Source organism: Pyrus communis, chromosome 6, assembly GCF_963583255.1.
Source record: "Pyrus communis chromosome 6, drPyrComm1.1, whole genome shotgun sequence".
Taxonomy (NCBI): Eukaryota; Viridiplantae; Streptophyta; class Magnoliopsida; order Rosales; family Rosaceae; genus Pyrus; species Pyrus communis.
In genome coordinates, this window is record NC_084808.1 from 19,220,409 (window position 1) to 19,234,149 (window position 13,741).

Below are 13,741 nucleotides of genomic sequence, written 5' to 3' on the forward strand. Positions count from 1 at the left end.
ATTATCTTTATAAAAAAATCAATATAAAATGTTGATGTGGTTTAACCGTGACCGCACAAAATAAGAATGAATGAGAGTATATGAGAAGTGGGAGGGCAGAGAAGCCGGGTCCATACTATATGTAGTCAGAAACAAGCATGATACCCACATATCTATTTATAGCAGCCTACCCATCAGAAGAATTGTGGAAGCAAGAATATGTTTAAATATGTGGCTCTGATTGTAGAGGGAGATGGAGGAAGAAAACTTTTGTCTGGTCACGGGTTTGAAGGAAAAATTTGGATGTTTGGTTACAATGATAGCAAAGTTTTTTTAAGAAAATTAAAGGAAATTGTTATTAACTATTCAAAAATCTCATTCTACACTCATCACAAGTGTATTTTTCTTTCTAATTATAAAAAAATTAGAGTGTAAAATGAGATTTGGAGTGTCATAACACTTCCCAAATTAAAATGACAGGTTTTTTAACATTATTGGACCACTGGTACAAAACGAGTAAAATTGAATATTGACTAATCAGTAACTGTATATTATAATTCGACATATCTATATGGAATAATATTTGGCTATCAAAGGATGAGTAGAAGTTTCTACTTAAAACTGTTCATTATCTATTCATAGAATTTCGTGATTATGATCGAATCTTTTCATATTATAAATCACTCTATAAAAATCGCCTCTGCAAAAAAATCAATTAAACTAAAGGCGTTGAGTCATTTAATTATATAAAAATAGATGAACGAAATTTGTAAAAGCATTACGAACGGTCTATATATTTCTGCAATAAATTAACTAAACAACCTTAGTTTTAATTCATTTTTGCGAAGATAATTTTTGCAAAGTAATTCATAATATGAACGGTTCTGATCATAAACACAAAGTTTTGTGTTTTAAACACAAAAAATTTTGAATACGAATCCTTACTCATTTTTTAATACCCAAACATTATTGCTTTATTAATGCGTCAAACTTTTTTAGTGCAAGTAGGTTGGTTTATTGAATTTCAATCAACTACTTCACTATTGTTATGACTACTATTGGAGCCAGAGCTGATAATTAAAAGTCTCCGGACAAATTCAGGCTGGAATTGTTTGGTGATCTTTCAACTCTGAAATGTTTATTAGAAGTAGGGTCAGTTATATCGATATAATATTGTCTAACTTTCGATCGTCACATCTTCTAGTATATTTATTATTATGGTAATTGATAAACCTTCGATCTCAAAATATCATTGCATCTTACTCATCACGTGACATTAATAGTCATGAAAGTACCTAATGAAAGTGAGGGATAATCTTTATCATTGAGAGGAAAACAGTCCGGATCGCTAGTAAGGCCCCGAGTGTAACTCCAAGTGGAGGAGTCACTCAATATATCTCTCTTCTCCATATTTTTTTTTCTCTTAATTCACAGCGATATGGGATTTATCTTAGTGAGTACCTTAATTGATGTTCCACTATAAAATTAATTGCCAATATGAGAATTGCTATATTCTAGGTTATACCATAAAACTAATTGACAATATGAGAAGTAATCCAACTCCTTAAGTATATGCAGAATCTTTTTTTTCCCGATGTAGATTTCACTTTCAAGATTGTGTCAGCTTAAAAGGATCTTATATCTAATTTCTTGACTAACCATTTAATTCATAGCTCCCAAAGTGGAGATGAAATTGACTTATTCCTAACATCTGCATTCATCCATGCTAATAAATAAAAGATTAGGGAAGTTGAGAGATTGAAATATATAACCTATTGTCATTTTTTTAAAATAAAAATAATAATAATAATAACAAAAAGCCTTGTTCTTTCACACAGACTTTATTTACGTTGAATTATTTTATTTTCAGTTTAAAGCGATTGACAATGGGTGGGGAATTTATTTATAAATGTCGAAATATGGGTCATAGCTGAGCCATGGATAGAATTGAAAATGTTGGTGGGTAGCTAGTGTAAAATCCAAGGCTTCACCAAAGGAGGCTGCCGAGCTGCGTTGGAAGTATATAAACGCAAACTCAAACTTTCACATTTGCCATAAAAAACTTGGGAGCAGATTCTTCTCTTCTGACAAATCGCAGTTGCTGCCATCTATGTCCAGTGTCCACACATGCACTCAAATTATAACAAAATCATTGAAAAGGAGGACAAGTACGTATACTTAGCAATTATATATTTCAAAAGCTTACTCTAAATCTCTGGTAATCCTCACTACTGAGCTAACCCTAGTGGCTTAAATATTTTAATCCCTTGTTCTGAAAGGTAAATAGATCAAACAAAGCATATGTATAGGTTTCTTTAGTCGTATTAAAAGAAGACAACAATCGTCTTTAAACAAAGTTAAAATAAAATGACAACAAATCAAAGAATTAAACAACTTTTGATTTGGTCGATTTTTTGCATGAATAAATCTTAGGGTAAATTACATTTTACCCCCTCAAGTTTGGGCTCGATTTCAATTCCTTACAACATCTTTAAAACATTTCAATTTCATACATTTACAATCATTTTATTTTAATTTCAATCATTTTATTTTAATTTCAATCATCCGTTACATTTTCCATCCATTGTTCCATCTTTAAAACATTTCAATTTCATACATTTACAATCATTTTATTTTAATTTCAATCATCCGTTACATTTTCCATCCATTGTTCCGTTAAGAGCTGACGTAGCTGCCAAATTTGTGCCACGTGGCAAAAAAATAATTTTTTATACATTTTAAAATAATATAATAATTTAACCTACTTATAAAAATTTTAAAAAAAAAAAAAAAAAAAAAAAACCCATCTTCTTCCCGAGCCCTTCCCCTTCCCTACCACCCAAACACCACATCCCACCCCATCCCCACCTCCCTCGCAACCCTCCACCCCACCCAAAACCAAATGGTCTCCTGCCTCATCACCCCCACCCCCTTTCTCCCTCCCCGAACCGGAACAAAACCCATTTCAAATAAACCTAATCGAATGCGCCATTAACCCTCAATGGCAATGCCTACAAATACTCCAGATGCAGATGCAGTGCGGTGGGCTAAACGTCAGCATCGGTGCCCATCCTGCCGAAGGTGATGTAGTGGCGGATTGCGGATGCGAGGCCCAGCATTGCGGAGCCAATGGAGGTGAGGCAGACGGCGGCTCTATGGGATCTAGGTGTGAGTTCTTCTGGGCATCGGGCATGGAGAGAAAAGGGAGATCGCAAAAAGCCTGAAAGGGTTCTCAGATTGCCTTCGCCAGTCTGGTCGATGCCCAGCATGTCCCAGCCTGCTAGGATTTCGGGGTGAATGTGGCGGCAGAGTCGGGGTTAGGATTTATGGATATTTCGATTTGGAGGTTAGGGGTGGAGGGTGCGGCAATTGCGGCAGGAATAAGGTTTTTTGAGGGTTTTGGGGATTTGGGGGCCCAAGGTTTGAAGAGAGGGAACTCGACGGCATAGATCGGTTGGGGGAGGTGAACTGAGTGGAGGAGAGGGGTGGGGGGTTGCGGGGAAGGGATGCGTTTCTGCATTTTTTTTTTCTTTTATAAACTCTTCTTTAATTAATTATTGTTTAATGTATAAAAAAAAAAGTATTTTTTTCGCCACGTGGCACAAATTTGGTAGTCACGTGGCACAAATGTGACTGCCACGTCAGCTCTTAATGGAACAATGGATGGAAAATGTAACAGATGTATGAAATTGAAATAAAATGATAGTAAATGTATGAAATTGAAATGTTTTAAAAATATTGTGAGGAATTGAAATCAAGCCCAAACCTGAGAGGGTAAAATGTAATTTACCCTAAATTTTAATAAGAACTTAATAGCACAACAAGCCTCCCTAAAATCAAACATGTAATCACTCGTAAATCATCTGTATCAAATTAAATTGTCTATTTATTTACAAACAATCACTAATTCTAAAAAATTTGGACATCACACATGAGAGAAATCGAACCTAGCTGGAATGATTGAGTTTAGATACTTAAAGCTCACGCAGCACTATTCGTTCTTGCCACTTGGCCAACCAATCAAAATTCAAATGTTATCTTGAACTTCTCTGGATCTGCTGGTCCTATATACATAATTTGACTACCGGAAAAAAAGCTGCTTGATAAACATGGCGCCGGGATATCTGATCACATACATATTGGAAAAATATGCGTAGCAATATTGCTCGAGCATGCACAAGTAGACGTGTGTGTGTGTGCACAGACACTAGTTGTCATTTGCATTCATTCACATGGACCCCCGCTCCCCTCTTTTTATTCACTCCTCTCTCCTCCCTAACTACCTCAAATAGACCCAACCCTACTTAATTTTCCCACCGCTAGCTTTCCTTTCATACAGTGGCCAATATTTATTACTTAGATAGTTGGAGCATTAGTTTTTAAATTTTAAAACTTTGATTTCTGGACTAAAAATTCATGATTATTGATTGTTGAATTTGTCAAAATATGAAGTAATAATCTTTGGGGTAATTTCGAGCATTACTAGAACTTATGTCTCTTATTTTCTCCTTAAAACCATATAAATTTAACAAAATTTCGAAGCTTGTTACTCAAAATGATCATTTCTCACATTATGACAAGTTCAGAAATCAATACCCCTAAATTTTTAATTCAGAAACCAAAACTCCATTAAACCAAAATTTGAAGACGAGTATCAATTTTCTCTTTATTATTCTCTCTCCCCTCCTCTCTTTCTATATAAAGGCTATTTTCTTATTTCTCTATCCCATCTCTCTCATCTCTTTCTTGAGTTTCTGAGTCTCTGGAAGACCTCTGAGTTGGGTTTGTATTTTGGAATTTTGATATGGAGAGCCAGTACATTGGGAGCACTAGTGGGATGGAACAGCAGAAGGAAGTGAAGATAGCAAACCAAAGAGGAGGTGGGACACGTGAGTCGATTCTGAGGATTTTGGCCTTGGTGCTAACTCTTACGGCTTCTATTGTCCTTGGAGTCGGTAAGCAAACCGAAATTGTATCGATAAAGCTCATCCCAACCTTGCCTCCTATTGATGTTCCTGCTACGGCTAAGTGGCATTACTTATCTGCTTTTGTGTAAGCGCTCTCTCTCTCTCTCTCTCTCTCTCTCTCTCTCGACAAGTTTTAATAGTAAATTAAACTTAAAAACACCCCGACAACTCTTAAGTTTTATACAAAATTACTTCAAAAGCTTAATTGAAGAATAAATAAATAAATTATTGTCGTCAAATTTTCATGCTCTAATCGATCCCTATTGGAGTTTGCAAGGTTTCCTCTATAAGTGTAATGTTATGGGAAACTTACATGTGAATGTCCACATATATAAATACATTACCAAGCAATCTATGGATTTTGTGGATAACATATGTGCGTCATAGTCATTGAGTTCAATATAATGGGTAGGAAAATCCTTTGATGCATCACTTGTATTCTTTGATCAACCTTCAAGTTATGTTAGACATTTATGTTACCAAACTGTTAATCGGGTAGACCTTAATCAGGTGAAGTTTTGTTTAAATAGGTGGTCCAAAGTAAGAGCTTATGTTATGTTAGACAATCTTGTATGTTATGTGTAAACTAAGGTAAAATCTTCTTTGTATATGTAATTAGCAGTATACGTTATGTTTGGTAATGTAACATATTTGTGAAATTTTATTTACTTATGTGATCCAAATTAACAGCATCAAACATAATGTACGAGATATCTATCAACGTAGAGCAAGAGAGCAATACCATACATTATTCAATTTGATATGGTTACTTTTCCACATGGTGTTACTAATGTAGTGAACACATGCATTTATTTATATATTTATTTTTTGTAAAACAAGAGCTCAATCCATACAAATTGAGGCTTATGCGGAAATCATAAACGGAGTGATGCTAGATCTACCGTTTATTTTGTGTGATTTCTCTAATAGGGTAAACTCACCAAAACAAGTGAATTTCATCTCTATTAGAGAAATGGTACAAATAGATGGTGAGAATATAATTTTTGTCATAAACGAAGTATTTTCTCAGATCAAACAGAACACGAGTCATAGATGAAGATTGATATAGTGGAAGATAATCTTTGCTTCAAAGTTATACCTAACTCATATGGCTCACTCACTCAATCCATTGCCATGCCTTATCTCAATAAAATTATCCGCTACATTTCTCCTGAATTTGAGTACATATAATTCTCTATGCAAATCAAACAATTTACATGACACGATTATATCGTCATGTGACGTCTCTTGCTAATAAAATGAGGTTATAACAAACACTCATATTTATCTTTTTTTCGATGTCACCGTAGCAATGTACATGTGTTATATAAGTTTTTCACTTATGCAAGACGCTAGTAAAACTACAATATGATAATATTCTTTTTCACATGTACATGGAGGTATCGAGTCACGAGAAGACTTTACCAAGTCCCCCCTAAGTACGGAATCCTCCCTGGTCCCTTGTCATTAGTACTATTGTCATTATCAAATTATTGTGACAGGAAAATTAAGTTGAAGAAAAAGTCTAATCACTTAATTAATAACCTCAACCACTTTCGCTCGCAAATATTCAATCAGCTAGCTAGCATGGTTCTGGATACCTCAGTCTAGACTAGTATACTTGCATCCTTAATTACCTGCGCGTGTTATTTCTTGACTAAATTTTTTTTTTATAATTATTTTGCTAATTCTGCAGTAATTGTTTAAGCAACTAATTTTACCAAGATTGAATATGTGCTAGGTACCTTGTGGTAGCAGATGCCATAGCATGCACATATGCAGCATTTTCCCTAGTCCTTTCTTTTGCGAATCGGGGCAGGAAGAATAAGTTAGGGCTGGTGATCATCGTGCTCGATCTGTCAATGGTGGCGTTGCTCTTTTCCGCCATTGGATCTGCCGGGGCAATTGGCCTAATGGGGTATCAAGGGAATACACGTGTGCAGTGGAACAAGGTCTGCAACGTTTTCGGAAAATTCTGCCACCAAGTCGCAGCCTCCACCGCCCTGTCCTTCCTTGGATCTTTGGCATTCTTCTTCCTAGTTGTGCTTGCTGTTCTAGGCCTTAGCAGGAGGTCTATGTAGAATAATCGTCTGCTCGGAACCCTCTAATTTACAATGCCTGTAGAAGTAGAACGTAATTTTTATTGTTCATGTTGTCAAGTACGTACTAGCCAGTTTGGGGTGTGTGTGCACGCATAATAATGTAATTCGATTCCATCTTTACTACTCCATATAATTTATATCCTGTCCAAATGATCTTTGCCAATATTTCTGAAAGTACTATTGCTAAGAGTTGTTTTCCATAGATTTCTGATATTTAGAACAAAAGAGGAAATAGCAAGGAAACAAAAAGGTCATACAAGGCTCTATACAAATTATCCACTTTTTTTTTTAACATTTCATTAATTGAATTTTATTGGTTGATTAGGGCGAAGTTCTGTAAAAACCCCGCCTTTTTTAAATACGCGAAAAGCCCTTTTAGAGTTTAATTAGGTTAACCCCGAATAAGTTTGACTTCCTTCCATTCTAACCAAAAAATCAAACGAGTATGCGACACTTAATTTGAAGACTAATTTCAATTTGAAACACTAATTGGAGTAGGTTAATTGAAGTATTTAGTTGAAGTATGAGAACTTATTTATGGCAAGTTGAGAAATGAAGGAGATGGGTTGCCTGCTCAAACCGAGAGCACCTGCTTGTTCCCAACAAAGTGGGACAAGACTGATCAGGACAACCGAAATCCAAGTTACCGACATCTGCAAGGTTCCTCTCAGTCTCTTTAAATGCAGACTTGTCATGTGAAAAAAGTTCCCCTCGGAAGCAAACACATTGACAACAGCTGATGCGAGTCCGGAAGCGCACACGTCAACAACTTCACATTGAACAAACATACGAAAAAGGAATAAGACGCAAAGAGCCCTTACCGCTCAAAGAACACTTTTCAACAATAATATTCCAAAAGTCGCCTCGTTTGGCAGCTTGAACTGTACTGACTATTTCAATATGAAAGTACTTACTTTCTTGTGTCCATCGAAGGCATGTACTTGGGTACGTGGAGTGCCTATAGAGAAAGTCACTATGTACTCTCCTTTTTCGGGCAACAATTTAGAAGACGTCTCCTGATTCCAGTCTGAGGATAGAAAGGCGGTGATGAGGGAGTGCATGCAATTAAGGCACAAGAAAGAACAATAGGCAGCTGCTTGTAAACTCTCCTTTTTCATGTAAGATGTACGCTACATCCATTCGCCCACGCATGTGAGAAATATTTCCAAATTTATGCATTTACAGTTAGATCTCATACACAAGGGCTAATAACTGGAACTATCGAGATTGTAGCAATCAGTACTCCAATGTGTAAAACATGGGAAAATATACTCTCCTCTCCCCCGTCAGGAAGAAGAGTTCGTAAGTTAGATTCACGCACATTGAGTTCAGACCAAAGAAAAGAAGAGAATCTCTTTAAATTGGAAAGCGGGGAGATGGTCTTCACGTTTCTAAGATGTTCTAATAGCATGTTTAAATTTGAAAAATATTACTAAGAAATTTCGAACTATCCTCTTGCTCAAAAGATCTAGTTAGTACTGATTTGGTACTGATGTGCTTTTGAAAAAAGTGGGTATCAAAAAAAGCTATGAGTTTTTTTGTGTTTGGTAAACTTTCAACTTTAGCTTTTTTTCACAGTTTTGGGTGAAAAAAAAAACCAAAAAATAGAAGCAACAAAAGCTAGCTTTGAAAAATCAGTTTTTTTTGCTTCCACTGCTTCTGCACAAACCTAACTTGCAAAAGGCGCTGAGTCATTTAATGAAACTTTCAAATACCCAAAATGGCCTTAAACAATTAAATAAAGTACACATAATACCAATTGGAAGACGTCGTCGATTTCAATTTGGAAATTGTCCTTGTTGACTCCGCCACAACGTCATTCATTCCCAGCTTCAACAATCACCGTTATTGACCTCGGATTCCATACCCTATGACATCGTTTATATCCCTGTCCTTTCACTCATCTCTTGTTCGTCCTCTCTCACTCCCACGCTGACAAAATTGCGTCAAGAAACACTACCATCTTTTCCAGCGATAACCAGACTCGAATTCAAATTCGGTTTTGGCATTGCTGACTTGCCCTACTTTCCCATATTGCACTGCTTACATGAGACTAATCTTCGTATTTCTGCAAATTAAGAAAGCCCAGATTGCTTAGACGGAGAAAATGATGAAGAAAAATGTAGTGAGACAAGTGAGAGAGATTAAGGAACAACCCATCAAAGACGGCATAGTCACAGCGTTGGTGCCTTCAGAATCCATAGAGATGAAAATAAAAAAGAAGACGGCGCAGAAAAAATAAAAACTGAGAAAATTGAGGTAGTGGGGGAAACTTCTAGAGAGATTTTTTTGGTTTTTGGAAAAGTCTAGTCGATGCAGATGGAGAAAAGAAAGGAGGAAGACTCTAAAGACAGTATTAATAAATAAAATTATTATTCTTTATTTTTTGTCAAATATAAATAAAATTATTCTTATTTTACATTTAATATCATACTCATTTTTGTCATTTGACATAGTTATAGCAGCTTTATATAAAAGTTTACCAAACACCCTTACACTTAAAAAAATAAAAAAAAAATAAAAAAACAGTTTAATAAACACTCAACTGCTTTATTTTACAGCTGTTTATTCTCACAGCACAGCAGAAACAATTTTTTTTAAAAGCACAGCAATACCAAACTAGCCCGAGTGCTAGAGAGAGTATAAAATTAAACTAACATTCGGAAAATATCCCTCCATATCACAACCACCAAAACCACTTTTCAACATGAACACATTAGAAATGATACAATAGCACTAGTATAATCAAATCCAATCAAATGACCAGCATAACAAAATTTGTTATAATCTGACGCACCATTGAGAAAGCTGGGAGTGCCTTTGTAAAGAGGGCGGGTTATTGGAATGCTCAACCATGGCAGAAAAACATGGTTCTCTCTCTTTTACAGGATACGAACGGCATGTGCAGCTTCAGATTTTCAGTCTCTACCCTCCGAAGTTCAATAAAGAATACCTTCTTTGCTGGTTAGGTCATCAATGTTTACGCTCACTTGTAAGCCCGTGTTTGATAGGGAACTAACCATTGTAGGGATATCAGAGATCAAAGATGTAGCTAATGCCTGGACATGGGAACAACCACGTAAACTTGAGTTCTCAAACGGACAATTGAACAACCATAGCTGCATAGGTATTTAATTTTCTTTTTTTTTTTTCAAAAACAACTGCATAAATGGCATACCTTTCTGTCCTCTTCCTTCTGGCGCCTAATAACCTCTAAGGGCCACTCACTAACTAACTTTTCAAGCCCAACCACGATACTGGACTTCTTTGTATCAGGTAAAATCTGGCATAGAGAAATCCCGATGGCCTCAGCAAATAGGAAAACATAATATTAGATCATTGGAAACATGTTTGACCCAAATTTGTGTCCCCTGTAGCTAACAATGGAACTCAAACTTCATGAAAAACCAGTGTAGGAACTATTCCCTCTTTGTATGTCAAACATATATCAGTGGGTGGACAGATATATAAAAGTTCAATTCGATTCAACCTATGCTTTTCAAATCAACAGAGGGAATTTGTAGTATTGTGTAAATATGTTACAGTTCCCCAAAAGGCTCAGATTTAAATTAGGCATCAAAACCTCGAAAGTTCTTTTTTGTCCCTATGATAAGTATAAAGTATGAGTATGTTAAGGAACCAAACCTGATTTAGAACTTGAATGATGGAAGCAGCTTCCTCGGGCTTACATTCTAACAGAAAACCCTGCAATGAATTGAAAAAATAAAAATTAAAAAGCATAGGGTAGTTGGTTGAAACTTGAAACTAATTACTCAAACGACTCAACCCAGACAAAGCTCTAACTGGAGATGCTGAGCCAAAGCTCTACCTTAAGTTCTCTTTATTTTATTTTATTTTATTTTCTTATTAAGAAAAGAGGGGTTTTGAACTTAAGGCTTCTTCCAACATTGGAAAAGAAATACCAAATGGACCAAGAGCTAGTTGATTCTAGTTTCTTAGAATCCATTTAACCAGTACAAGACTGAATCAAATGGCTATAACCAGGTTTGAGTGGTTCTCTTCCATATATGGTTGTAGAATCCTCCATCTTCAGTCCATTGCTTAACTGGACCCATCTATAAGTCGTTTTAACAAATAGGTATCGAACTTTTGCGTTGGGGTGTGTGTGTATGTAAGGTTCAAATTCAATACCTTAGCACATGAAAGTCCACTTGCAACAGTATGCTGCTTCATCAATTCAGATCTTAGTTTCTCTGCTTTCCACAATGATTCAACATCTCCTGCAAATGAGAAACTAGAAATTCTTTAAATAATAAATTAAATACCAGGAAACGGGAGAATATTCATGTGAAGTAAAAGAAAGCATAACCTAAAGTACTGGCATGGCTGAGGATAACAATAGAAAAAGAACATTATTTGGTGTAATACAATATCAGAGAACTGTCATTTTGTGGAGACCTATTTTAGCAGCAAATTCCATCCATAGATCAAAAGCAGTTTGACGTAGCTTTACTCCAGCTTTGACAAACCTTTTTGAGTACTTAGACATCAACTGCCAATTATCAGTATTGTAACAAATGCTGCAAACGGTCAACCCAAAACAGATTTAGGATCTTATTAAGAACAATTAAAAAACTAAAAACAAAACCCTACAAAAAGCTATGACCTTTTGTAACGATTATCTTATTTCACAGCAATTGTTTGTAAAGAAGAAGAGCATTACTGAGGCAATCCTAGTTTATAACCTAGATACCTGAAAACAATATCTGCTGTACCAGGTTGCAATGGTAGGCCATTCCTCTTCAAAAGTTTCATTACTTCCACCATAAGTTTAGAATCATTGCGTTCTTTAGCATACAACTGCATCCAATTTACAGCTAGAAATTATTGCATACAAAGATGAAGTACAAGACAAACCCAAACAGTCAAAGCGCAATTTCATTGGTACCAGTAAATGGTGTGCAGATCCGATGCTAGGAGCCAATCCATACACGTTATGTTTCCACAAGGCCTTCTTTCCTGTAATGTAAGATACATGCATGGGTTTCCCAAAAGTGTAGACCTAGCAATAACTCTAACTTGAGGCCTAAGAATCAGATTAATAGCATACCATAGTCAAGAGCTCCCACACGAACACACGCCTTAGTAACCTCTCGGCAGAGATTGCAATTAAAATCGGAATGGATGCGAAGATTTGACAGTCTCTGCAATCAGAACCAAATCATACAACTGTCAACAGAAACAAATTACACTTCACTCAGAAGATGCGAGCTAAAAATTTAGGAACTAACAAATCTTCGAAGGTTCTGCAAGATGTCAAATAGAAGCTTAATATCTCCTTCCTTTTTGCAATTTTCAATCAATGACCATAACCAAGCATTAGGGGGCATCGATCGTTTAATATTAACAGACTGCAACATCTTATCAGACAGCTCCTTCACAGCCTCTGCACCCAACGAGCAAAGCAAATATCACCAAATGAACTTAAATAACAATCTTAACCAACTCCTGCCAAAGCAAAACTACAACCTGTGGAACCACCTTGGATCGTACTCGCTTCAGAAGAAAACGGCGCTCTCAACATCATCACTGCACAAGTTGAATGTTGTTCCATCAGCAAAAGATGACCGCGAGTACTGCCTACATAATTCAGCATCTCAAGTTATCGATTTCATCACGTAGAATTAGTTTGTTTGTTTGTTTAGTTCACTAAGAAAAATGACCCAACAAAAGACTATTATTTCATAACTTGAGCTTTTCTGTTCTTTTCATTCCTCAGATTTCTTAGCAACCAAACAGAATATAAACTATTGAAACAAAATCCAAATACAAGAAATTAACAAAAATGGTCAACAAAAAACAAATTTTACTCCTTTTAAGCTCAGATTTCCTCAGTTCCACAAAAAAGGTTCATCTTTGATTTTCCAGATATTTTCTCGGCTACCAAACAGAAGATAATGCACTAAAATTTCAATGAAAAACATAAAAGAATTGAATTTTCAAGTGAGAATTAGATGAGCAAATGCTGAGATTACCTGAGAACAAGGCCGTTTGGGAAGAGCCGGCGCCGAGGTTCCGCCATTGGAGAGAAGAGAGTGGAGCTTCGACGACTTGGGCATCGGGAGAGAGAAATTGGTCGGTGGATTTGATACAAATGGGAGATTTGAAAGCTCTGGAGAGCCTGCGAGTATTGGAGATCACTTGCATGGCTTTGGAGGACCGAGTCGAGGCCGAGTTGGAGCTCTGATTGAACTCGGCGAGTTTTTATAGAGAGAGAGAGAGAGAGAGAGAGAGAGAGAGAGCGCGCTAAAGCCCAGATGCTGAACGATCAGGGTTTAGAGGGAAGAGGGCGGAAGAGAGAGGAGCATGTATTTGTGCAACGGCGGTGCATATAGTTGTTTCTGTGGAGCTTCGCATGTTGCTACTTGCTATATACGTATAGGAGACGGGAACATCCGATAAAATTGAAACAATTCAAAGAATGCACGTATAGAGACTTATTATTAGTATTAAATGAACTTATTTTATGTAAATCATTCTTTTTCCATAAGAGAGATTAATCTCATAATAAATCGCAATGTGTAATGTAATGTACAATCGTGTTTTTTTTAGACTCATGATCTAAGAAAATTGTAATCACCCATTGTTCGATTGTAATGTAACGATACTTGGCAATTTAACTTTTGTTATTAAACTCTCTCCTCCGCTGTTGAATTAAAGATCAAACGATGA

The 13,741-nt window shown here is 36.2% G+C and overlaps 2 protein-coding genes across 6 annotated transcripts; one reads left to right on the forward strand and one right to left on the reverse strand.

Annotated features, from left to right (window-relative positions):
* Positions 1–4,624: 4,624 nt before the first annotated feature.
* Positions 4,625–7,206, forward strand: LOC137738083 (CASP-like protein 1E2). Its single transcript, XM_068477684.1, has 2 exons — positions 4,625–5,031; positions 6,688–7,206. Exons 1-2 carry the CDS (start codon positions 4,784–4,786, stop codon positions 7,025–7,027), a joined length of 588 nt encoding a protein of 195 aa, XP_068333785.1. The 5' UTR covers positions 4,625–4,783; the 3' UTR covers positions 7,028–7,206.
* A 1,498-nt stretch (positions 7,207–8,704) lies between these two features.
* LOC137737831 (uncharacterized) lies at positions 8,705–13,439 on the reverse strand. Of its 5 annotated transcripts, XR_011068844.1 has the most exons (12): positions 13,045–13,434; positions 12,539–12,649; positions 12,301–12,455; positions 12,120–12,213; positions 11,958–12,028; positions 11,763–11,869; positions 11,468–11,589; positions 11,201–11,289; positions 10,694–10,753; positions 10,227–10,331; positions 9,846–10,107; positions 8,705–9,116 (listed from the first exon to the last, which is right to left on the reverse strand). XR_011068844.1 is itself a non-coding variant. In XM_068477400.1 (11 exons), exons 1-11 carry the CDS (start codon positions 13,214–13,216, stop codon positions 9,988–9,990), a joined length of 1,143 nt encoding a protein of 380 aa, XP_068333501.1. In that variant the 5' UTR covers positions 13,217–13,439; the 3' UTR covers positions 9,635–9,987. The 5 variants fall into 5 exon arrangements, 4 of the variants coding, with proteins under 4 accessions (XP_068333501.1, XP_068333500.1, XP_068333499.1 ...); XM_068477400.1 differs by lacking the exon at positions 8,705–9,116 and having other exon boundaries at positions 9,635–10,107; positions 12,551–12,598; positions 13,045–13,439; XM_068477399.1 differs by lacking the exon at positions 8,705–9,116 and having other exon boundaries at positions 9,635–10,107; positions 12,539–12,598; positions 13,045–13,438.
* Between the last annotated feature and the right edge of the window lie 302 nt (positions 13,440–13,741).